This window comes from Falco cherrug, chromosome 2 (assembly GCF_023634085.1).
Source record: "Falco cherrug isolate bFalChe1 chromosome 2, bFalChe1.pri, whole genome shotgun sequence".
Lineage (NCBI taxonomy): Eukaryota > Metazoa > Chordata > Aves > Falconiformes > Falconidae > Falco > Falco cherrug.
In genome coordinates this window covers 80,108,264-80,135,330 of record NC_073698.1, presented here as the reverse complement: position 1 = coordinate 80,135,330, position 27,067 = coordinate 80,108,264, and the positions used below count along the sequence as shown (strand labels likewise).

The 27,067-nt window shown below is 37.1% G+C and overlaps 1 protein-coding gene across 4 annotated transcripts in view; it reads right to left on the bottom strand.

The window, feature by feature from the left end:
• The window catches only part of PKNOX1 (PBX/knotted 1 homeobox 1), a 51,014-nt gene that overhangs the window by 21,986 nt on the left and 1,961 nt on the right, over positions 1–27,067 (bottom strand). For 2 of the 4 annotated variants that reach the window (XM_005438511.4, XM_027804502.2), the window contains exons 1-5: positions 17,981–25,149; positions 17,351–17,433; positions 12,738–12,839; positions 9,959–10,086; positions 8,607–8,778 (exon numbers count right to left, since the gene is read on the bottom strand). In XM_005438511.4, the coding sequence (XP_005438568.1) occupies positions 8,607–8,778; positions 9,959–10,086; positions 12,738–12,788 (351 nt within the window). In that variant the 5' untranslated portion in view covers positions 12,789–12,839; positions 17,351–17,433; positions 17,981–25,149. Of the gene's footprint in view, positions 1–8,606; positions 8,779–9,958; positions 10,087–12,737; positions 12,840–17,350; positions 17,434–17,980; positions 25,150–27,067 lie in introns of those variants that run through there. The other 2 variants (XM_055701244.1, XM_055701243.1) reach the window with 2 other exon arrangements.

Sequence of the window (27,067 nt, the reverse complement as noted above, 5' to 3'; positions counted from 1 at the left end):
AATGATTTTTTATAACCCAATTGATTCAGTCTTTTCAGCTGTAGAAATAAGCCTGGAGCATCACTTCAGAGGTATGTACAAAGATAGGAGTAACCATGAGATATACATACACTACTGAAACTGTTGTAAATAAAAATAATGGTAAACTATTAAGCAAAGAAAGATTACTGGAAAATTTCCAGTTCTTGCTAAAACTGCTATCCAGAGCTTATTCATATATAACAATATCATATATTAAATTTGGAGACATCTTTAGCCCTAAAAATGCTTTAGATTGTGCCTGCGTCCCATCTTTTCAGTGCCTCAAGCATGTGGTGCAAAGGGCACAGACCACACTATGCACCACCTTAGTCATAATCCCCAGCTCACCTTTGTTCATCTGAAACATATACACACAATTTTTTACAGATTTCAGGGCACATAACATAAGCATATAGCAAATACATATGTGCACAACATACAGGAAAGAATCTTCATATACTGACCAGTAATATTTGCACTCAAATGACTTCTCATTTGCAAGAATAGTTAAAATACATACATTCACAGCTCACCTACCCTACTGAGCAAATCCTTCTGGGGAAATTTAGGTCTCCAGGGAAAGAACACAAACTCTGGGAGAGAGGGTATTTTGCTTTCATTTATTTTGATTTGATAATCTCTCGCCTATTTTGAGTTCCCAGCTAGGAGACACAGCTAGGAAAGGGATGACTAGAGGTTTACAAGACAGTTCTTCATATTACAATAGCAAGAACACTTTTCAGAAACACAAAAGCATGACTTGTCCAGTCAAGAATATTCAAATGAAATCAGCAGGCTTCACCACCACAACCTTTCCTGATACAACTAAAAATTCAATAGGATCATCTTTGAGAAGAGGGTACCGAATCAAAAATCCTTACCCCAAACAAAACAAAAAACTCAGAGGTCTTCAAAAAAGGTAGTGTCCTGTTCAAATACAAAAGTGAGAGTGTATTTAACACTCATTGTTTTGTATTGTTTCTAGACTTGATAAAGCCATAAGTAACCTGCTCTGACTTCACAGCTGACCCTCCTTTGTGCAAGGGATTGGACTACAGACCTCGAGCTTGTAATCCAACCTGAATCATCCTAGGGCCCTATGACTGTGGAGAAATTTAAAAAGCCACACCCATATATGGGAAGAGTTTACTTTGAACAGAAGCAATACAAGAGGTAGGAACCATCCTGAAGCAACATGATGTTTCTGCAGTCGTTGGGTTAACAGTAAGCAACACAACTTATGAAGTACTGAATGTGTAAAGATACAATATAATCTGTGAAAACTCTAAAAATTATCTGGAAACACCCATGTTGAAAAACTTCTTAAGACATGTAGGAAAACGTCCATGTTAAGTCCTAAGCACAAAAAGATACTAGTGGAGAACAAGGAGAAGTTGGTTCATTGCTTCATTTCAAGATTTGTTTTATCTGTGAAAATGAGATAGAGATGGCAAAGGGTAAGGAGCTCCAACAGATGATGCTCCATGTTATGTGGATACAGCTGAGCGCACTTCCAGAAAGAAGCATGTGCATTTAAGAACCTACAGCTAGCAATGCAGACCACCAAGATCTGGTTCTTAACAGTGAACACACCTCTTCTGGTAATGATGCTTGACAGAAGGACTAAAGTGGATGACAAGTAACAATAAAAAAAAAAAAAAGAGAGGAAGTTAAAGCTCTGGGAAAGAAAGCACACTTTCAGTCTAGCAAGTAAAATGTGCACAACCTTCAGCTTCCACTTCCTTCCCGCAAGGATCAGGATTCGAAAAGGGAAGGTCTGCAACACTTATTACAGCTAATCAGCACTTACATCAAGTTCAGAGAAGAACAATGGAAACACAGACAGTGTGAGGGACCAAGAATCAGAACAGACAAAACTGCTGAAGAATAGAATAGACCTGTAGAAGACATTCCAAGACAGAGAATAATTCTGGCTCCAACAATATACTGTGCCATGCATATCTGCGAGAGCTAAATACTGCACAAAATCATAAACCTGTACCTCTCTTTTTTTACCTTCCTGAATAGTCTAACCTATATGGTCAGTCAGTGACACTGGAAGGAAAAAAATTCATAGTTCTGTTTTCAGCCAATAGTTCTTGAAGAGCAAACATTACCTACCACGGAAAAGCTACTTTGTGTTTGTAGGTATTAATTAGGGATAGACTGGAACTCCTGGGAAAATTTCAGTCCCAAGACAGCTACCTCTTCTAACTGGAAGATGATTCTGCATTAAAAGTAAAGACATACCCAGAATGTCAAGACTTCCTACATCTCAGAAGGAGCTGATAAAATCTGCTCAGAAGCTAGCACTGAAGCTTCTCAGTTTTCTTTCAACATATTTCAGAATTGAACTTTGCGTTCTTTTGCAATATGCTCTTCTTGGAAGGAAAAGAGGCACCTTGTACACCTCTTACAGGAAGAGACAACATCATCAGGGAAGCCATAACACAATTTTGTGGGTTTTTTAGTGCTACAGGTTTTGAACACAAACACTTGCTGACTTTGTTATAGGAATGCACATACAAAAAAAGATCAGGAACATAACAATAAATCAAATAAAAAACATGCTTAATTCAGGTCATTTCACAGCGTACCTTAAAAATTACTTTAAGGAAAAAAACCTTCCATAGGGAAGTGCCAGTTTTTCTACCCTGTTTCCAAATTGTTACAATCTCTTTTGAGGAATTCTCACTCTTCTAAATATGCTGAAGCCTAATACCAAAGTTCTCACCCAATCCAGAAACCATCAATATTTACAGAAATGTTCTCATCCATTTCACTGCAAACACCCTGTTTTGACAATGCACCTGACAAAGTCAGACTTGGGAAAGGCAACGCCAAAGCAGAAGGCCTAGTGACACTATTTCTGTGTTGACTACAACCCTCTGCCATGCCACTTCAAAACCACCAACTCGCACTGCTGGAGTAGTTAACTAGAAAGAGTGGAATCCCTCCACCTAGATAATAAAAAAGGACTGAAACTTGGTTTACAGGCCAGCTTAAGATACACATATCCTCAAAAGGTGGATGTTACCTATATTTCCCTGTGCTGAAATCCTTCATACTACTAATGCAGGAAACCGCCAACTAGTTTAGAATGGGAACCACAGTATCAAAGTAACAAGGTAATGTATACTGCAGCTTACTAAGAGCTACTCAAGTTAGTACATTGCTCTTAACGACTTCCTTTCTGGTCAAACCGATCTAATGCCTATGCCACCCAGATTAACATTCCATGGTCCCCTGGATGAAAACCAAACTTTTCCTTTGGAATATTCAAGGCATTTCAAGTGAGTGCAGGATGTGAAACGTTGCCAGGGTTGTTAAGAGGCCCTACAATCAGTATCTTGACAATTTCTGTTATCTAGTTAATTAGCCTATAGGCAGTACAGAGCCTGAAATGATATTCTGCTGTTTCGGAACCATTAGTTCAATCTCCGTCAAATACACTGTGCAGTGTAGTTGAGTTGTACCTGCCCCTTCCAAAAGAAGGAAAAAACCAGAAAAAGCTGAATTAGTGGCCAATTTCCTTACTGTTGGCAGGCCTGCCACTCTTTTCAGATTGGACTTGAAATTAGAACATTATAGAACTATATAGAGCCATTCATCTTAGTTTAGCTCTGGCTTCAAGTTGAATGACTGCTACGGAGCAAGCATTTACACCTTATTTGTTCGACTCTGCTGGGGTCAGATAAAAGCAAGTAGGTGTCCTGCCTACCTACTCCACCCTTCTGGCTCGTTCTAATTAGCAGTCTTCACTAGCTTCTCCTTTCAAGTGAAGGTGGATTTAACTGTGCAGTTAAAAAGGGAGGGACAGCAAGAACAGAAGATATAACAAGGGTGCACAATATTAGAAACCCTCTCTACTAAAAAGAGATTCTAAATATATACATTTTTTTCCAGATTAATGTGACATAAGGCAGAAAAAATGCCCAGCTACAGCCTTGTCTGTGCAAGCACCAATATTTCAAGCTGAAGAAGAGATGAAAACCATAGTAGCTATTTCACAACTTGACAGAAACTCTTCTGCTTATTGCCCCTGACAAAATGAATAGCCTGTCAGAATGTCAGCTGTTCAGAGTCCCCAGCCTTCAGGACAGGCAGAGGACAAGTCATGCTCAGATTTCATTTGGTATCCAGTAACAGAAAATCATAGCTAACAATACAACTACAGAAGAGGAGTTCAAATGCCAAAGATTTTTGATTTTGCAGTGTGGTTCTAGTTTAAGACAGTACTGACCTCAGTAGCCACAGAACACAAGATATGAACAGTTACTTCCTCATCCATCTCAAGCAAAATCAGCCAGATTTGTGCAGGCCATCAACAAAGTGAATACCACATAAACCAAAAGACTTTTGTCACCACTTAAGTCACAAACAGGTCAATCAGCAGGAAGGACTATTTGAACACAGCAAACCCATCTACAACCAAAGCAAGCTAGACCTGAGGGAATGCTTGTGTACAACCAAAAGCATGTTAAATAGGCCAAGGCATGCAGGATCTTTGGGAAATGGATCTCTGAAGGCTCACAGAAACCTTAGGATAGCTGAGGTTGGAAGAGACCTCTGGAGATTGTTTAATCCAACCTCCCTGCTCAAAGCAAGGTCAACTAGGGCAGGTTACTCAGGGCCACTTCCAGTTGGGTTTTGACTGTCTCCAAGGATGGAGACTCCACAACCTCTCTGGGCCACCTGCTCCAGTATTCAATCACCCTTACAGTAAAAATGAGTGGGCGGGGAGGTGTCCCTATGCTTTAATGGAACTTCCCTGTTTCAATTTAAATCTGCTTCCTCTTGCCCTTCCACTGGACACCACTGAGAAGAGTCAGAGAGTCTGTCTTCTTTATTCCATCATTAGGTATTTAGATACATCGATAATATCCTCCCCGCCCCAAACCACCACTGCTGCAGGCTAAGCAGTCCCAGCTCGCTGAGCCTCTCTTCGTATGACAGATGCTCTAGTGCCTTAATCAACTTTTTGGTCCTTTGCTGGCTTCACTCCAGTATGTAGGTGTCTAGTAGTGGGAAGCTCAGAACCATACCCAGCATTCCAGATGTGTCTCACCAGTACCAAGCAGAGGGAGAGGATCACACCCCTTGACCTGGTGACAATGTTCCTCCTAACACAGCCCAAGTATGTAGAACTTCTTTGCTGCAAGGATGAACTGCTGTCTCGTATTTGGCTTGACTCCACTGAGATTGCCAGATCCTTTTCTGCAAGCCTGCTTTCCAGCTGGTTGGGCCCCGGAGTGTACTAGTGCATGAGGTTATTCCTCCCAAGGTACAGGACTATGGCATTTCCCTTTGTTGAACGCCATGAGATCCCCATTTGCCAGCTTCTCCAAATACAACAATAACTCAACAGTGGCATAGTGATATGGTCATCACCCACTCACTCCTAGTTAAGCAAGATCTGCAAACTTGCTGAGGTTATTGCTCTGTCCCATCGTCAATGTCATTAATAAGATGTTAAACCAGTGTTTGTTCTAGTATCAGTCCCTGGAGTAAACTGCTTATGAGTAGCCATCAGCTGGGCTTCATGCTGCTGACTGCAACCCTTTGAGCCCAGAAGTTCACCTAGTTTTCAGTCCATCTCACTGTTCATTTGTCTAGTCCATATTTTATCAGTTTCTCTATAAGAACATTATAGTAGACAATGTCAAAAGCCTTACTAAAGTCAAGATAAACCACATCCATTGCTCCTTCCTCAACCACTGAATCAGAACTACAACATTCCAACGATTAGATTTCAGATATGTTTCTGAAAACAAAGGACTGGGAGTTGAACTATAAGGGAAAAGTGTATTTTCATTGAAATCAGAGTTACAAATGAAGAAATTAATCTGAGGCTTAGCAAGTCATCAGACCTGCTTCATGCAGAACAGAACTAACTCTCATTTTTTGAGTAAAGCATTGGAGACAAGTATATTCAAAAAAGTCTTTGAAGAAAGAGCCATGGAAAAATTTATTGGTGTCTTCAAATTCACAGCTAATGCACAAGCAGCACTCTGGAGATGTCACTCGATAGCAGTAACAAAATCCCAAACGTATTACAGAGTTAAAGAGATAAAGAAAGAAGCAATTAAAAAATTATAAGCACTCCTGGTAGTCAACTTTCTAGGTACTTGGGTCAAACCACAAGATCCTGAAGCTGGGAAGTTTTTGGGTGAATTCTTTGTGTAATTCATTCTTTAACAACCAAAAGGTGTAAGATTTTGTACATATGCAAATCAGCATCCATGATGAATTGCAGTTTTTAGCCTGCATTTAGACCTGCTCAGAAACTAATAGCTCTTTAGAGTATTTATCTCCTTTTCCCTTGACATTACACTCCCCCCCAAATTTGCCCGAATGCTTTCCTGTTCAAGAAAGATCTAAAATTATGGTACCAGTGGCCCTCAGTCTTCAAGGATTACTGCAGCCCAACAGAACCAACATAACTTTTCACAGACAAACCATCTCATTATAACTGTGCTGAAGTACATATCTCTGCTTACAAAGGTAAGACAATCATTATATTGAGCTACAAGTATAAATGTATTATTACACCACTCACATTTCAAATAAAAAAAAAATATTTAAAAAGCAAAGCACCCCACACACCACTGCTGCTCACACTGGGTCAGTAACTAAAGAAGGTAATTATTGTTCATTTTTTCCCCTCCTGCTTTTATTTTTCTTCTTTTGTAGTATATTTTTAATTTCTACAGCAACAACAGTCATTCTACAGGTCTTATTCATGGAACTGTTTTAGTAGGTATGTCAATGCTTCTTTCTACTTAGAAAACCAAGTCACTGTCTGTATCAATAAATATTTCTCAGGTGAGCTGCATCAAAATTTGCCCACACAAATATGATGATTAAGATATTGAGATTTTGGGGGTTCAACTCTGTTCTAGTTGTAACTTTGGTCAAAGTACCCAACACCTGTTCTTCAGTTCTTCATTTATAAACTGAGAATCTTTACACTAATACTGAGAGTATCATTATGTATCATGTTACGCATCCTCCTTTAGCTGATTTTCCATCATTCTGAAGGGCACTGTTTTGGGTCACCTTCTAACACAAAAACCCTTTTTTGAGCCTTAAAATGTTTCCAAACTGAAAATGAAATCTTCTGTAAGACAAACAGCTCCATATCCAAAGCTGTAAGAGACCTTTTGGAAAGCAGGCGGATTAGTTCAAAGTGAATTATGTTAACTTGATCCATCCTTCAAGAAGATTTAATCTAAGATGTCTTTATATTTACATAAATGTATTAAGATACTTCTGTCCTGGTCACTGTAACCTACAGGTAAAAGGATATAACAAGTAGCCAAGAAAGTAACTTTTTACACCTCTTTAGCTAAAACTGTAAAAGCTTGTCTCATTCTAGAACAGACTGTCTTCTACCTTCTTTACTCTCACACTGGTCTAATTATACATACAGACTCTTGTAGCTTTATTTTTCATGACACTGTTTAAATACTATCTTCTCAGAACTTAAGTACACTAATGATTGGTCATAAAGTGTTTAGAAAGAAATCAAGTTACACAAAATGACTATTTGGTCTGATTGCAAAAGCAGGCAAAATTGACCTCTTTTTTGCTGTAGTATGTGCCCCTCCTAACACACTGCTCACTGCAACACTCCTGCCAATTCTAAACAGCATCTCAGACTTATTTCTTGTTTAAGTGTTGGTTTAGGTTAAGAGTTTTTGCCAGGTACATCATCTTAGCCTCCCACAAGGATACTGTTTGCCCACATAAGTCTTTCTAGCTATCAGCTTTAAAACATAACCATTTCTGTTGTTCACAATCTCTCATCAATTTAGTTCTGTTTGTAAACGTCCATATTTTAAATAGCCTTTTCTTCTACAAGGTAAACTCAAGGAAAAAGACTTGTTTTATTACACAGTCCCCTTAAAGGAACAGGTTTTTAAAAGAGTTAAACAAAACACGACCTCTATAATTCTAACACTCTTGAATATGATAACATCTAGTTGCAACATGACTCAAAAGAGAGGAAAGCAGGCATTAGATACTAGTATGCCAAGAGAGGTATTCTCTATAGATGAGATTCAAGAGAGACTGAAGCACTGGGGGACACAGGAGGAACTTTCAGAAAGTCCTAAAGGAGACAATGACACATAAGAAAAAATTTGTACATGTTGAAGAGTTTCTAAAGCTTGTCTTAAAACAGCCCTTCACTCACACCAAGTAGATGAACCCTGATTAAAAAACACAGTTGGAAAAGATTTACATCGAATACATGTTTTGGATAAATTGATTTTTAAGTTAACACTCCAAAACTGATTTGCAGTCAACCTGGCTATGGCAAACATACGTTTCTGTTCATCTCTAATACACTGATCTCAGCCAGTTTAGAATAGGAGACAACTGTGAAGGGCTCAATGTAAGTTTAAAGATAAGAGGGCAAAAAAGGGGTCAGAAAAAAAGTGTTTCTCAGCATTAACATAAAAAAAGAATCTCTTATAGGAAGAAAAATGTGAGGAGAAACTATATGCACCAGTTGAGATCAGAATTTAGAGGTGGCAAATGTGACGATTGTTTCAGAAATAAAAGAAACAGCTTATACTTACCAAATTATCAGTTTCTGGATCTTCACAGAAAAAGGGTTTTCCTTCTTTCTCCTGCTTCCTTACAAAATTTTCAATATCTACATCAAAACTGGCAGAAGTTGTGCCTTCTGAGCCTTGTGTAGATTGTTCACATTTTTCAAATAATAGTGCTAACAAGGGAAATAGTGGGTGCCTAGAATAAAAGTTAAAATAAGTAAATATTTTCACGTATTACACATTGTACACCACTGAAAAGTAAAACATCTAGCTAATGTAAGGTTAACAGTTGCTCATGTAAGAAAGAGATAAATCTTGGAAGAGACTGAATATAACACCACTGGCTACAGCAAAAGATGAAAGTTTGGGGTTGTTTTCATTTTGATCTACCACACAACCTAGAGGCAAGTAAAACATTAAATATGCATATTTAAATAAAGAGAATAATCACAATCTACAAAGCTATGGCTTTGTATTTCATTCAATGTCATTGAGTGGCAAGAGATACATCAATACAGTGCATTAGGAATGAGGATTAGGATTTACAAATAGGATGAATGCAGATCTAAATTATGAAGAATAAATTATTTTTATCAGACTTTATTTCAATGTGGGTCATGTTTACACATCACAAAACTTTACAGAACTGAGAATAGTATCCAGACTGTACTCAGAGGCCTCCTATGAAATCATGCTCAGAGCAGAAGATGAATTTGTTAGCACAAGTCTGCAAATGAGTGGATACATCCTTTTGGGTTTGGTTTGGGGTTTTTTTGGGGGTTGGGTTGGGTTGTTTGTTTTTTGTTTTTTTACCTGCAAACTCATAATAATTATGTATTTACAAAGCACTTAAAGTGAAAGAACACTTAACCTCATAAAAACTGAGCATACTGCTCAGCAAAGCACTTAACACTAGAAAAACCTCAAATGAGTATGTTTATACATCAACATTTAATCCAGTTTGAGCTAATTACTGGGCAATAGATTGTTATCCCTAAAGAAAAGGGAGTAAAGATCAACCTAATTACAATAAAAATAAAATCTCACATTAAAGATAAAAACTGCAGTATAACAAATAGTGACCATAGTTCAACAGTCTGAGTAGCTTGCTAAATTTCACTTCTGCTTTAAAGGCAGTCCCGCTTAGAACATTCTTTAAAACTATGCTGAAACTGAAGAATCCCACAATAAAGGGAAGTGTTTTTTTCTTGGCTGAAGACTAACAGTGAAACTAATTTGATCTCATTCTATCCCTGCAAGCTACTAAGACAGTTAGCCAAGAGATCATTTGATTTTAGGCTACTTATTATTAATGAAAAAAATATAAAATCCTCTATTCTTTACCCTTCAAAGACAGAACACAAGTCCATTACTACCTGTAAATGGCTTGTTTGTCTGCATCCATTGGAGTTTGAGATTCTACAGGGGCAGGACTCACTCCTTCTGCATCAGTTTCAGAGCAGCTGGGATCTTGTTCAGTTTTTAACTCTGTTACTACTTGCATCTGTAGAAAAAGATAAGTAAATCTGTATGCTTGATGTAAAATAAGCGTACTGTTTTCCAATGAAACAGCAATGGAAAGGGCTACTAAATTGCCAGAAAGTTGGTATGACGTAGCAGTTACTCAAAAAGCCAGAGCAGTTACAAAACCCCTTTTTTAATCCTTGACACTTTTTAATGGGTAATGTAAAGGTCACTTCAAGTTTCAGCACTCAGCTGTAAAATGGGAATGACAAATATTAGTAAATTCTTAAAGCATTTTGTCTCTGAATTTTTGGAATATGCTACAGTACATTGCTCCAAAAAAAATATGGGGATGTCTGCAGAAAAATCCTTTAGGATGAAAATAGAAAGGAAAGTTTCTAGTCATAAGTTCTCTTATTTCTTACTGTACATTTTATTGGGATACTGAACAAAAGGGATCCTGAAGTTTTTCTTGCCCATTGAAACATGCATTTTCTTAGAAAGCATTGAAATATTCTATGTCCTTCCAATCTTTGAGTTATCAGGTGCATAACCTCCCCTGACCTTTACCACTCAAATTTATGTATTGTAATAACCAATTATTTCAGGAATGTTGACCTATTGGAGAAAAGAGCAGTAACTGCTTCTACAAATCCATTTAACACAGTTTCACAACCTGCCACTGCTGGAGAAACACCAAGGAGACACAGCTTCTACTGAACACTTCCTAAACTGCACTAGGTGGCTGGTAATGCCTTTGAGGTGCTTTGAAGGTGTCAAATGTGGTTGTCCCATCACCTCCAGCTAAATCTCTTTTCTTAAAGGAACCTGACCTGTGAAAGTCAGTTTCCACCCCCCAACCCAAACTTCTTTGTCTTCTCTCCTTTGACCACTAGGAACCATCTGTAAGAAGACAAGAAATTACTGCAGTCTTTCTTTTCTATTTTAAACCTAACGACATCTATCTTGACTAGAGGACAGACATTGTTCTAGATATCACCAGGCAGCCAGAACTGACACCTCCAGAAAGGAAGTGTACAGAATGCAATCCTCTGCCCTCTTTTCCTGTGAGATGTACGTATCACATCACTCACAGAAAACCTCCAAGAAGAAAGCTGGCTTCCAGAAACTAGTAGAGAACCTGACTCCGAGAGAATGTAATCTATTTTCACACAACAGTAGCAAATTAATTTATACTATTCTGAACAAGAAGTCTGGGATAACTGAAAGGTTTGTGCTCTATTACTTGTCGGGCCATCTCCTAAGCAAAATCAGAAGCTGAGAAAATGCCAGCGTATCCTACCCAACAGAGCAGTCTGCCTTGCAAAAGCTTCCTCAGCAAGCACAGATGATTTTTAAAACAGAGTGTTTGCAGAAAAGATGCAACTAATGGACTCGCCGTGGCTAAGGACAAGAAGGCGGAGCAAAATAAAAAGAGGATGACTCATACAATTGATTATAAATGTTGAGCTACACATCTGCAGAGTCTGAAGGGAGAGAGCATGTTCAGTTAGGGCTCTATCTCACTAGGAGGAGAAAACAGCTCACTTAAAACTGCAAACTACTTTCTGTGGGCCATTTCCAAACTACAAAAGCTACAAGATGCCAAATGACCTATCTTGGTCACCGAGAGGTTAAAATACAAAATAGAAAGAAAAGGCTCTCTCCCACTCTGTTCTTTACAAAAACATGTATTACTTTCACTGATGTGTCATAGGATGGCATGTATTTGCTGGGGGTATATAGTAAAAGATCTAAGGTAGGTAAGAGGACACAGAGAAATTAAGATTTGCAATAAAAGAAGCAAACAACAACAAAAATCAATAATCCCAGATTGCATTCAGATACACATCTTCTAAGAGATGGGAAAAGTTGCTGGTTTTCTTCTGACTGTTCGCCACTGTTGCCATCTGCTGACAGAAGTACTTGTTTTTACTGCTTAGGGCTGACACATAGTAATGTAAAAATGTGTCTTCAGAGTACAGGCCACTGCATGACTTGTCTCCAGTTAATTTATTTTAATTTAGCAATTCAAATTGTTGCAATATACAGCCTGTTGTACAAAAAAGAAACATCATGACCAGACATATCTCAGTATTTTTCATTATTCTAGCTGTTAACAGAAATAAGAAACTGGAATCCCACTGACCAGCTTTGAAATTAGTAATTCTAATCAATAAACTCGTTAAAATTAATTCAAGTGTTTTAACCAGTTTTCAGCCTGCAGCATAATTGCATCAACTTATATGTTGTCAAAGTAGCATATAATTCTAGATAACTTGATTTATCCTTCACTTAAGCAAGACCAGCAAGTCTATGACTGCATAAACATCATCTGCCTACTGTAACTGCAAGCACATAAGAACACAGACACATCATATACACAAAATATTACAGATATCCATTTGACTTTCCTAAAAATAGGAACATTACAGCACACAAATCACCTAGAGCAGATTCAGAAGAAAATCCCTTACCTAACCATTGTTGCACAAGTTCAGCAAAGTCATGCTAAGTCTTTAATAAGTATCTAAGTATTAAAGAATAGCAGCTTATCACTTTAAAGATTTTGGTTTACAAACAAGAACAGATAGTTAAACAATGACAAAGCAGACTTTAAGGAAAAAAAACACTACCTTTTTTTCTCTTGCTAACTGTATTTAGTTTGTAGAGAAAGAAAACCACACCCACCTGTTGTCCATCTTGATAGTTGTCTATACTTAATGTCTGTGTTGCCATCATGGTTAATAAAACGTTAATTATGTCAAATCATCATAAGTATGAACAAATATTCTTAAAAAAAAAAAAAGTCAGTTACAAAAGTGACCACTTAGAATTCAGTTGTAAAAGATTAAGATTTATGTATACCTCCCCTTGTAAAAAAAAATCAGCAAGTTTACTGACAATGGTAGTTACATACGTATTCTCAGAAAAAAAGTTGGAAAACACAACAGATTTCATCAGCAAAAAAATCATTGTATCATTTTGTATTTTAAATTTAAATTTTTCATAAGAAGTTGAGGTTCTTTAACATGCATAAACTTCAAATAAACTTTAGCATTTATTTTTGCACTACTTATTCTAAGGTAATACATAAAATCTAGAAACAAGCAAAGATTTATGTTTCTGTTTTGAAAAGTCATTGCTATAACTCAAATAACAGTAGTTTACAACTAATGACCCAAATGTAAAAATTGTTAAGGAATTCCTCATCTCTTATGAGTATGAATCCCATATTGTAAAGTAATGGCCTGAAATTACTTTTAGAAACCAAATATTCAAATCACTTCTGACATCAGGAATCTACAGTCCAACTCATTAAGGCTCAACAAAGAATGGAACAATATCTAGCAACTGTTAAACAACTAGGCCTATGTGAATATATAGTTTCAAAAGCAACCTAAGAATTCACAAGTCTCATTTTCATAGACGTTCTATACTTTGGGAAATAATAATGTTAATTGGATTTATAATACAAGTAAATTTATGTATGTTATTCCCTCTAAGCATTAGCTGGAGCTTGGTGCCCAGATGAGTTCAGCATTTTTTTTTTTAAAGTTAGACATTCAGCGATTTAAAAAAAAAAAGTAGCATAATATCAACACCAGATAGTTTTTCCATCAAATTACTAATTCATGTTTCATTTTCTTGTCAGATTAGCAGCCATTATAACTGAAATCACACAAATCATTAAGCTATTACCATTAAAAACTACCACAAAACTCAATTTTCCTTGACGCATAGGAATCCTAATTTTTAACGACTATAAAAAATACTAATATTAGAAAATAAGATAGAGCTCAAGTCTTGAAAAAGATTACATCCAGGTATTAATTCCAGCTTTTCTGCTTTCTTCCACTTAGGTCAATATCAAACAACCAAGTTTTAGAATTTTTATTGGTTTAAGTTCTGAAACAGAGCCTTTTTTCTTTGTAATGTGTTCAACCACTACACATTTTTTCAGCTATTTTTAAATCGTCTCTTCACCATTGCATACTGCTACAGTATATGACCATTTTGAAGAGCAATTTTTACATTTCTGGATATTTTCCCCTACAGATTATAACAGTCTCGAGTACATGTCTAATTTAGGAAAAACAGGATACATTTCAAGATTCCCTTCATTGTTTACTTAACAGCTTCAGGCATAGAGACAAACTTCAGGCCTTACTTTGCATCAGGTTCTACTCAAAGTACAATTCCTAAACATTACTGCATTATTTATTTTTTTTTCCAGTTTTAAAGACCAAAGTAGTTCACCAGGATGACATAAGCATGACTTCACTTACAAACTAGGTTACTGACTTTCACTCACTCGTGCTTAAATGGAGCTGTTACTCTTAGGGAATCTGTGCCATTTTATGCACGCAAAAGCATCTTGGGAACCACAAATATGAGCAGACAGAGCAGATCTTGGTTCTGGCATTGGGTCATGTGCTTGCAGAGCTGAACAAGCTTCTATTTGTAGACAACATGCACATATCATCTTAAGTAGCTTGTGGAATACTAGCTAAAAGGTATGCTACAGTTTGGGGACTCCTATGATGAAGTGTATTTTTCTTAAGAATACAATTTACAGAGGAAAAGAGTAAAAACTGCATTTAGAGGTTGTCTAATAGCTTTAATGAATGTATTTTCTGGTTCTAGCTTGTCTAGCTGTCTTTATAAAATCAGTATCTCTTTCTTTGAAACCCCAAATACATTATTGATTTCCCCACCAAAATAAAAAAAAAAAGGAACGACATAATGCACTCACCAATAGGAGTGCTTAGTTTTTAATTTATTTTTTTTTAAAGTTGTGAATCATTTAACGTTAAAATTAAAACAGCATTTACTACAATAACAAAGTGAGATATCTTTCAAAATACTTTAAGGGGACACATTTTAAAACACCAGCGAGGGCATTAGTGTCTTTCAGTATTTAGAGTGAACAGGCACATACAAAATGCTGCTTTTCTTCCTTCTCAAAAGACACGCATCTAATTTCTGACCATGATATCCGAAGCACAGACCAGGCTACCCTCAAAATAAAAGCATAACAGTTGAACAGATTAACAAAGAAAGAGTAAACACTATTTAATCTTTTAGAGGCTGAAGAAGTTCCTCACAAAATGCTGTTAAAATAAATTGTTTAGCTGTGGGATAAAGATGAAGTTCTCAGCAAGAAGTGAGGAAATAAGAGGTAAAACAGTCACATAAAAAGAAGAATGCTTTACAGTTAGCAAGGATGCAAGATCATATTAGTGACACAAAGAACAACATGGAGAGGGAAGCAACAGAGATAACACATGTAAACTGGTAAAGACAATAGGATATGGCAAGAATTTCTGAAGAATCGGACAAGCTGGACCAACCCTTCCTTCCAGATTTCCATAAAGAAGAGCCATTCCACATCTAAATCCCTCAGGCCCCACTAAGGAAGAAAGAGGTGCACAGCTTTGAGCTAGATCCATAGATTATTTCATCAAGAAGGACTTTTGCCCTATTCTCTCCCAGGGGAACAGCTGGAAAGAATTCTACATGGGTGTATCATTTATTTCCCGTAAGAGCTTCCCCTCTGACTTATAATTACAGTAGAAGAAGATTAAGCTATTAGGCAAGATAGCAACTGATGAGATTTAGTGAAGACAACTATTGCAAATCAAGAAGAACAAATTGAGCTAATCACACACTTAAATTGAGGCAATTAACTGAGGAATTACTTTGGTTCACTAAAGAGAAACATCTCCTCATTACACAGTAGTGGTAAGAAACAAACTATGTTAAACTTTAAGAAAAATAACTGAAAAGGTATTTACACATTTGGCTTTTATAACCTAATTTAGGGTAAAGCATCCAGTTCTAGTTAGCAGATACACAGCCTAAGCAGATGTTCATTCTGCAAACAATGCTAGATGAAGCTGGTATCGCTCCCAGATGTTTACCACTGCCACCCTGCCAGAGCTAATTACTTCCACAGCTCTACCACTGAGCTCACAGAACACGCAAATGATTTCTCATCCTTTTTACATTAAGTCAGTTAGGCTAGTTCAACCCACTGTTAAAGGTGGCTATGATGTAAACCAGCTGACTTTGTCTTAAGTACACTGCTGTGCACTCATACAATCCCAGCTCTCGGTTGACCTATTAGCATGGTAATTTCTGGCTCATATGTGGTGATTATCAACTCACAGCAGGACCATCTTTAACCAGCACAGCTATACCCAACACTATATGACCTAAGGTATCTGAAACAAGCATATGAACCTATGACTTTTGGACAACTTAGCTTTAAAAATGCCAATTAATCTTTGTTAAAGAAACTGAGAGTAGAAGGAAAACTGTGCATTTGTGTTACATTCAAAGAGTTACAAGTAACAAAAATAAGCTGGGGGTGAGAGAGTCAGCCAGTCTGCTTCATGCAGAACAGAATTAACTCTCATTCTATTTATTTTGAAAACACAGTGTGAGGAAAACCCAAGGAAATGTTTAAGGTCATGTAAAGTGGAAGCTGATGCATGAACTGCAATCAGAAACTCCATTGATATTTGTGGTGAAAGGGAATTCATAGACGCATTGCATTCTGTAAAACAAAGCAAAAAGGAAAAAAACCTCAAGCCTTTAATAAAAATAAGTATGCAGGTAAAAAGTAGAGTAGAAAGGAAGCTAAATTAAGAGGAGTAATCATAATTAGAAATGTGGAGACTTTGTGCAAGGTAAGGAGCATCTAAGAGAATAGATTAAAGGTGAGCTGAAACTTGTACACAAAGTCATCAGTTAACACACATCACTCCTCACTTGCTCTACTTTTTCATAATTAAGAGCAAAGGGACCACCCAGTAACGTTAACATAGGGTGCAAGTAAGCTGTTGGAGTTCAGTAATATCACTTTTAACATATACAAGCTACAACAGATGTTTGTAAGAGATATAAATAGTTATGCTTCAGGCTATAAACTAACCACTAACTGTCTCAGGGTTGTGAAGAAACTACCCAACAGACTTGTTAACAAGTTCGTTCCTTCTAACTTTCCCCTACACACGTTCCTTTGAAGTCCTTCAGAGAGAAACCGACGATTGGCAGATTCAGCACGGCTATTTGTTCATTATTTAACTTCAGTCCTGGCACTTGCTCTATACAATATAGATTCTTACATTCACACACAAAGTTAAAAAGAAACAAAAAACAAAACGGCAAGCCTGTTTGATGCATAGAAAGCATCTAGAACTGGCTTCACTCTTCATCAAAACAGATGATGATATTTGCTTCCAGGGCACGCTGCTTTCTAAAGGAGGTAAAATACCGGCCATGAGAAAGCTGCTCACCCCTTTCCTTCAATGGGTTGAAGATGACATTATTTTGTTCCAGCAGAGTGATCCCACTGATGTACGATGTAGGGGACAGAAACCTAAAAACCAAGAGAAATATTCAGAAGGAGACAACAACAGAGAACATATTTCCTGAAACTAAATATGATTACAGAAGATGTTTTGCTTTATTATGTGGTCCCCTCCCCAAGTTTCAATAAACTGACAGGTTTTTCATGTTTTGCAATTTTTTTTTTTTATTTCTAATAATTTCTGATCATACCCACTATCCCATGCTATTACTTCAACTTTCTCGCATGTTATTCCATTCATTCTCCATTATTACCTTTGTCTTAACAGAAGACTACATTTGGACTGCTAACTCACTTGCTGTTCAACCTTCGTATTTTACACTCTGGCTCAGCGTCTGTCTGCTTAGACTAGACAAGACACATCCCAAAAACAAAACTACAAAATGCAAATAGGAATAACTCAGCAGTGTTGTAAAAATTAAGCATGAAACAAAAAACAAAACAAAAAAAAGGCTTTCACCTTTCTTCAAGTTTAACTCCTGCATAATCATGCTTTGAGTTTACCATAGAATGTATTCTAATTATGGGTACGATCAAGTAATCTGCTACATGATACAGACTATAGGAAAGGGCACCAGCCACTGTTAGGATCACATGTTCTGTGAAGACAGGTTCTCCTACAAGATTATTCAGCAATTTTAAAAAGCTTTCAAAAAATTACCACTTAAAATTACTTTAATTATATTTAATAGCACCTGTTTGATATATTAAAGCTATTTTAAAAGAGTAGTAATGACTGTGAAAGCAAAGTAGCAAAGATTGTGAAAATGTGTTTAGAACACACAACTGCTGAAAAGCATCAAAAAGCCTTCAAAACTATCTCGGGGCAAGTTCCAGACACTAATGTTGCACCAAAGGCCATCTGAAATGATACAATGGCTAAACACACAGATGCGATCTTGATTCAGATTATTTCTGTTTCTCACATAGACAAGGCTGGGAACTACATACCCAGTTTTGCCAACTGCATAAGAACTGGAATGAAAGTAACTCCCAACATTTTTGAAAGTGAGATGAAGTTGGTATTTGGATTTTGAGAAGCAAAATTCATCCACACATACTGTAGAAATAATGTTTTTCAGACAAGTTCACAGAAAAAACCAAGATGCTAAGGGTTAGTCAATATAGATGCCACCTCGGTTCATGAAACCTGGCTCTAGAAGAGCAGGGAGAAGATACTCTGAGGAGTTATAAGGCAGTATAAGTTTCAGACATGGTTAGAGATTAAGTACTGAGCTAGAGGGGGTTTCAGTCCGAACTGATACGCCTGGTCTTGAAGCCTCAAGCGGAAGATGACATTAGACGTTCTTACCAGTTTCTCTTGAACTGTCAAAGACTTATGTCCCCAAAGAATGGGCTTCTCTCATTTTTGAAACTCAATTCTGTTCTGAGAAGACAGAGTACCCTCTTAGTCCCTTCTTCACACGCTATTTACCTTCCATATTTTTGGTATTCATTTTCACCCACCTCAACTTACTGGGCTACTTTGAAATAGAGAACTATTCACTACAGCAAGAGGACTTCTCACTGTAACATCTTCTGAATGGAGGTCAGATAAATTGGGATTATCTGTTCCTTGTCTCTTGCTCAGCCATAAAGGAGGACTACTTCACCACTGCAGGTCTAGAAAACTTGTTCCCTTCAATCAGAAACAACTGCAGCAAAGAACAGATTGTGCCACTGTGCCCGAACTGGTCAATCAAAAATATTTCATGTATGAAGAAGTAGCCCTTGCCTGCAAAGTCTTCAGCTAAAACTCTGGAAATAGGCAAGTTTCTAGACAGAATATGAGATACCAAGGGCAGAAAGAAAGAGGTACTGAAAAAAATGCCAGCCCAGGTGAAAGATGCTGCAGAGGAAAAGGTTTGGCTGAGAAGAAGCCAGAGGTCATTGCAGTCATATTGCCTTCTTCCATGAGATACTTGACAGCAATGAAGACTAGAGTCCAGCCTAAAACACACCAGACAAGAAAATGAGAGATCTGAGCTTGCATGTTATATCCTCTCACATGTGGGAGCAAGAACAAGGAGCAGATACACCTGTTAAAGGACAGAGACAACATCAAGGCACTATGGAGCCTAAACTTGGAATTGCTAGTGCCAATTTTTTTCCTTTTATTTCTCTTGCAGACAAGTTTTAAAGTCATTTATCATAATAAAGATGCTTAACTATGAAACCAAAACCAAGAGCAACTTGCTTTGTCAATTAAAAGGCATATCACCATTGAAGTTTTTTACTACGAAAATATGACCTTGCTCATTCAAGTGTAGAAGTACTCTCTTTTCAGTCATTCTCTCATTTTGCACATCAGCTAGTAAGAAACAAAGACCTGTGCATACATTCACATACGCAAATATTAGCCAACATTGAGATCAAAATATATTTGTCTAGATTTAAGTAACAATAATTAAGCAGTATGTATAGTACATATGACAACACGCTATCAGGGATTCATTCTACTTTTGCTGCAGCGGTTCTCTCTCCATCAACCTGCCTACAAAGAGACACTCAGTAAAATTAAGACAAACAAATCAATATGAAGTTGATGCATACAAGTTTATTAAAACTGCTCAATGAGAACATACTCTTCATTCACCAGCAAGGTGGCTTCCATTTCCTCTATCTTACATACTTACAAAATATAGTCATTATTTGGAAAATTATACTTTTAGAAAAACAATGTTACTATTCGGGAATATAATACCAGCCTCAGGGAGTTGTGCTACGTAGATACAGCTAAACAGTTATTAGACAACAGCTATGCTGTTGATTTCCCTGTGAGACAAGCCCTAAAAAGCCAAGAAACCAATTTTCAGCTGCAGTAAAATGAGATTTACTTTGTGTCACTTTTTTCCCTTTATCGTTTGGTGGTGCAATAAAGTTATTTCTATATTAATCATGATAAATATGAGATTACATTAAAAAACAAATGCATATTATACTTTAATAAACTGAAAACTAAAAATAAATTAGAATCCACCATTAAATTTCTTCAGAAATACGGGCTACACTAAAATCTATCATCCACCTTTCTTTGCCTGTAGGATTTTGAACATAGATACTATGTAACACTGACTTTACTCAGCAAGACCTCTCCAACATTACCGATTTGCTGTCCCATTAATCGTTCATAGCATCCTATTTTCATATAACCTCATTTCGGAATTTAACAAGCCATACAAAGTATTTATATCAGAGACTATATTCCAAGCACCACCACACAATGTCACACAGCATAACATATGACGAACCACCTCATGAAACAACTTGCATTACTTTAGCAATTCACTCTTTGTGTAAACTCTGTTTTCAGTATTTCAAAGTCGTTCCGGAAAATGCCCCATTTGCAGATACCAAATATGAAAAAAAGTGTTATAAAACCCCATACTGCTTCACAAGTTAAAATTGCATATGCAGTAACTGATAAAATGGATATTAAAGATGCATAAAATAATTTAAGTTTCTCAAGGCACAACAACAAAAGCAGAATTAAGGGCATCTGGGTCTTCTAAAGAACTTAATTTCCTTAATTCTGCATACACCCTTTGGGTTTACAGCAGCATATTTCTTGGGAAGCACACATAAACATGGTTCACATATCACCAACTTACCAAAGTGCTTAACAATAAGAAAGAGAAAGATGAGAAATCCTATCAAATCTAGTCATAAAATAATGTCGCCTCAGTATGCTAGGTATCTTGCCTCCAGGTAGCTCTTGGCATTGCAGAAGGAAATCCTCAGGTTGCTCTCCTACATTCTGCCAAATGAAAACTTCATTCTTCTAACTATTAAGAGATTCTCAAATTCAAGATAATTCCTGCAGCATCTCAGTTTCTCCTACCCATTTCACGCTGTAATTTGACCCTGCTTTATTAGCTCCATAAAGTAAGGAATTAAGAGGACTAAATAGAAACTTTGGTAAAAGGAAAATAAACTTTAGGGAAAGAAAGCCTCCCTTCTTTAATTGCTCCAAGACTCCCAAAGGATTAGGGTATGAGGGAGCAAAAATATTTCCCATTACTCCCTCATCCATCCCCAATATTCACATAGGAAATGAAGACTCCTTCAGTTTTTACATTTTTTCTGTATTCTTAACACTGCAAACAGGACTTTGTATGGTTCTCACTTGTGAATCCTAGCATACACATCATGAATCCTCACACGTATCTGCTTGTCACAGGACAGAGAAGTATTTTTTTCCCCCTCGGTATTTACCCAGAGTGCTGTCATCATAACATTGTAGACCCAAGATCAAGAAGGTAGTGTAGTATCTGCCTGGCTGCTATGGTGGTAAGAGGACTGCGTTAGAAAAGACTACCAAAACCACCTTACATACCAGAGGACGTATCAGCAATTCCATAGCTGGAACAAATTCTGGTACAACTTTCCTACTTAATGATATTTAACAACTTTTTAAAGCACAATTTTAAAATAATAACATACACACACCCCCAGAAAAACCAAATCCCTCCCCAAAACACCCAAACCAGCCCCCCGAAACAAACAAACAAGGACAGTGTTCCCCACATGGATGAAAAACAGGTCTGCATATGTGCTAAACCCAACTCCATTCCTTTGCCATTGAAGCCTGTGGAATATCTACGCAAGTATGTAGTGAATCTCTTGCTACTGGAGACACTCATTTTATCATATCCTTCTAGGCAAATTAAACCAAAGCAACAGGAAATCCTATTTTAATGATTTGAATCAGCACCCAATAAACTATGACTGAAATTGATCTTGTTTTGTGTTTATTCTTTGCAGTTTCATAAAGAAGACACAGAATAACCACCAATCTCAGTATGCCTTTATTGCTATTGAATACAATGTTAGCAAGCAGTTTATGTAAGCACACGTAACTTCTCTGACATTTTTATTAGAAAACCATAAAAGTTTCTAATGAGTCCTTCTATGAAAGACTGAATTCCTAATGCTGCTGAAGTACAGTTAAAGGATGAAGACGGTTTTTTTAACTAGTAACTCCATTTAAAATGCACTTAAGATGTTGAATGCATAAGAAAATCCCCTCTACACATTTTTGGCATTTAAACACTTCATGAAGATTAAGGTGTTCCATTGGCAATTATTTCATTTTTATGCCTCTACACAGTTTTAGCCTTAAAACACTTCATCAAGGTGCTCCATCATCAATTATTTAATTTTTATGTCCTTCATGATTTCAGAAATAATGAGCCTGTCAACGAACCAAGTGTTAACTTGGACTCACTGAATACACTAAAGTGACAGAAAATCCTGGTCCTGCAACCCTCTGTGAAAATCCAGTTCCAACTGGTCAGTAACTTTTCCATAATCTTCTTCCCTCTTTTGACTGTAACATTTGGTTAAACAAGAACATCTTCGCTTTGCTACTAAGTGTAGGCCATAAAATGAACTGTAATTTTATTTTAAAAATGGTGATTAAATAAGAATTCTTCCTTTCCTGCTCCGCTTCATGACAACTCTTTAGCAATGGTGGACCAGAAGCCATCAGTTCAACTAGTTTTTGCAAGTCAGACATGTTCTAGCCTCTTCTGTTCCTCCCGCCAATGATCTTCATGTTCCCTTTCTTTTCTATCCATGTCCTTTCTGCTCTTCAGCCTCATACTACCCTTCCCTATTATTCCTTCCACACCCATGTACCGCTTCTCCTCCTTCTCAGTTCTTGCCCTCTCTTTTCCCCCCACTTCTGACCATGTGTCATTTTTGCTTTTCAGGTTCCTGGACCTGTATTGCCACCAAACTTCCATCTCTGTTCCCCACCTCTCCCCGAATACCAACCAGCCTTCACCCCTCCATGAGTACAGCTGCTGCCTATGCATTCTGGGGTTGGGGGAAACGCACAGATAAAGAAAGACTATTCAGGATTAAATCTACCCATCACCTACTGCAGTGGGATGCATCATGCTTAAATACTTGGTCCAGATGATGACTGCACAGTCAGGTGACATGCAAGGACCGACAGACAGGAAGATACCCAAGTTACATGGATTATTCAGGTAATTTAGTTAATAAATATTTGCCAAGTTACCATGCATGAACCAGATTGTCCAAAGTTTTATGTTTTGTTGAAGTTTCTCAAGGAACAGCTGTATGCTCCATCTGAATGCTTATGCTCTACAATGCTAAATTCTAGAACTGAAACGTTGGTATGCTCTTAAATAAGGCAGACTAACAAGCATATCCCTTCCCCCCCTTAAATTAACATATTTACTTTCTCTTAAAGTAGTTTTCAAAATGCCAAGTCATTTTAGCTTAAAGTTTCCGGAATAACCCTGCTCAAACGTATTCATCATGGCAAATTTCAGTATGAGTAACAAATAAGCCACTGAAAACACTATCTCCAAACAAAAAATAGAATAACCAGGTCACCTTGCTCCTGGCATTGCTACTGTCATGGCCTGTAACCCATAAAAATGGGCTAGAACACATATAAATTAAGTGATCATAGACTGACCTTGGAGTTCAAGATCTTTAGTTATAAAAACATAAAACAGCACACACATTTTTGTTCCCCTGTTCTCTAGGCATGTTAAACATGTGTAAAGCTCCAATTCCCATTTCAAAATCGTCTCAGTTTCCTTTAAGTATTAAAGACTTGGCTTTCATTTTTCAGTAATAAGTATTATAATATCCTTTTCCCTTTGTTTTGTTCTCTATGTAATTTGAAAAATAGCTAAGCAGGATGTGAAGTATAGCCACATTTCCTAACTTCCTGTCCTCAAGAAAAAACACAGCCAGTTCCAAAAGCTCACAAATAAAATATTAATTGGAATTTGGTGGTTTAAAAAGAAAAAAATGGATCCCTCTTTTAGTAGCAGTAAGCTACCATATTCTACTTTTTTTGCCTGAATTTACTGTTAGCTGCAGAAGATCACAGAGATCCACAGGTATAGCAGGCTAAGGGGCAGTATGTGATTATCACAGTCAGTTAGCTCCCATTTTCAAAAATCACCGTTTGACTAAGCACTGAAATGGCCTTCCATTTAACAGCAAATACCTCTTTTACACACCTATGTAGAAAAAATGAGAGTATCATGGCCTGAAGTAGCTGCTATAGTAAAAATAAACAAGTGTGTTCATATGAAGGATGATAAGCAAGCATGTGATGACAAGTAGATCTAAGTTTTATTTCCACTTCTAACATCAACTTCCTTTTTGTCTTTCAGTAACACACACGACTTTGTATCCTCAGGCTGCTGGCAGGGGAACCAAGTTACTGCCCTTTACCAACTTCATAAAAAGATGCTGCTCTGTAAACAAAGACTGGTGTTCCCAGATTCTCGGTGTCACTACTTTTATTTTCTACCCAGTTCCGTGTGATGATACCTGTGTACCACAGTTACAACATGGAACAATCTTACAGAGCAAAGTGAAGAACCTGCTAACAAATGTGAATACTTCAGCATTCCATTACCTCGGGGAGAGCAACAATGGTCTGGCTACAATACTTCAGTAACATCTGGCACCAAGTTAAGCAAAGAAAAGAACTCTACCAGCAGGTTTTTTCCTTGCTCTTGGAATCCTCTCGCTTAGAAGAGAAGTTGTTTTACATTTTGTACAATATTGAGCTGTGGTAAAATACACATCCCCACCCTGAGACTCACTTGTAAGCCTACAGACACTTTTAAACACTGAGAGTCAAGCAACCAGCTGCTGCAAAAGAGAAGTAACGTTTGTACCATTTCAAATTACACACCAAAAAACCCAATTCAGTCTTACTTACACCAAAATAAAATATTCAGCTGCTTTATTGTAAGCTTTCACATGTGTACCAGTTTTGCAGAGGTAACATTTGATTCCCAGACCACTACATAATATTCTGAAATACAGTTTGGACTACATCTTTCTTCACTCAGGACATTAACACAGCCATTAGAACAAGCAGCTCCACTATCGCAGTAGTGGCTCTGTGGATCGTTCACCCCTGGCTGTTAGCACATGGCTTAAAAACATCAAGAGAGCTATTCTTTTCCAGGAAACTGAATTGCTCCTAAACACTTCTAAACTTGCTGTGGTAGGAATCAGAATTATGACGACTTTATTACAGCACTGCATTTACAGTACAGGAAAAGGTATGAGAAAAATACACTCGGAAAGCAAAATTCTGAAAAAGGAAGTACAGCTTCTAGAAGACACATCCATTTTATAAGACTGAAGTTTTCAGAATAAACACACGTATTGCACCCATTCTGAACTCCTTTCAGCTGCACTAATGGAAGACTGCAAGGATTTAGTTTTAAAATGTTATTTTATATCCAAAAGACAATCCGAAAAAAATCAAGGCTGTAACTTAAACTTTTTACACGCCAAAGTGAAATTTCCAAATATGAAATAAACCTAACCAACTGTAACAATAACATACACAAAATCTTAAGAATTCTGTTTTACTATTAGTACACAGGAAATGTTAATGACATAAATTCCAGTCCAGCAAAGCACTTGTACTACATGATAATAAGACCCACTTCAGGTATGAGAAAGGTATTAGTATTCACTTTAAGTAGAGAATACACATACACAGATAAAAAAAATGCACGCCCCAGAATCACTGGGGAGATCGATAAGAATGAACAGTATCAGTCGTCAAAGTCTCAGTGCAGCGCAATAGCCTCCACGCTGCCTATCTTTACCCTGCGAATGAAATAAATGCAGGTATGCCTTTCACTACTTAACTGAAGCTTACATTAAGAAAATATAGTGAAACCTACACTGAAGTTTTCCTATGGATACTTTGAACCTAAGATGACAAGAAAATACGTAAAGTGGCAACAGTCAACAGTAAAAACATACTATACACTTTGTAAGATAAACTGAAGATAAAACACACATTTTAAAAAAAATCCTAATTATTTGTTTTGGATAGATTAAAAATAATGTCATACCAAGAAGTGTGAGACTGTTTCTTCACACTGAATAAATGTGAAATATTTTGAGTTTTTTCCCCTCACAAGTTTTTGAAAACTTAAGTGTAATGATTATATATGGCTACACACAGACTCAGAAAAGGATAATTTGGCAATTTTATTTTACAGAGCAATTTAGAAAATGCACTCAAAATGCATTTGCTGTTGCTCGATTACTCTAGCAGTGACACAGTCTGGAAATACATCAGAAGATTCCTGATACAATCACAACAGTTTGTTTCCTGGTTCAGTATAATCCATGAAATTGGTACATGCAGCTAACAGGCACTAACCAGATCTCATTCTTAAACAAGACTTCAGTGCTTACCCAGCTGCAAAAGCTAAATTACTTTGACTGCACACATGTAACTAAAGGGATATAACCCCATAGCACAGGCAGACCATAAACAGTTTATATCCCACAGAGGAAAGGGACCTGTAAGTGTATCCATGGTATAGAAAATAGCAAGGTGCATAAATTTCTTAAGCTACAGTTGTTACAATTCCCCTAATCAAACAATCTGCACTGGTGAAACTTTGCCCAGCGCATGCTCTAGAATGAAATTACGAACAGTATCAGGAACCAACGATACATGCATATTTTTGTAAAGACTAAGAAAGAATCTTTTAGCTTTTTTATAACAGTATGATGAGACATTTAGCATACATTGAAAATGATCTACACGCTCCTGCTATCCTCCGTAAGATGCTGGCTCAAGCGTTTTCCACTATCCACAGAT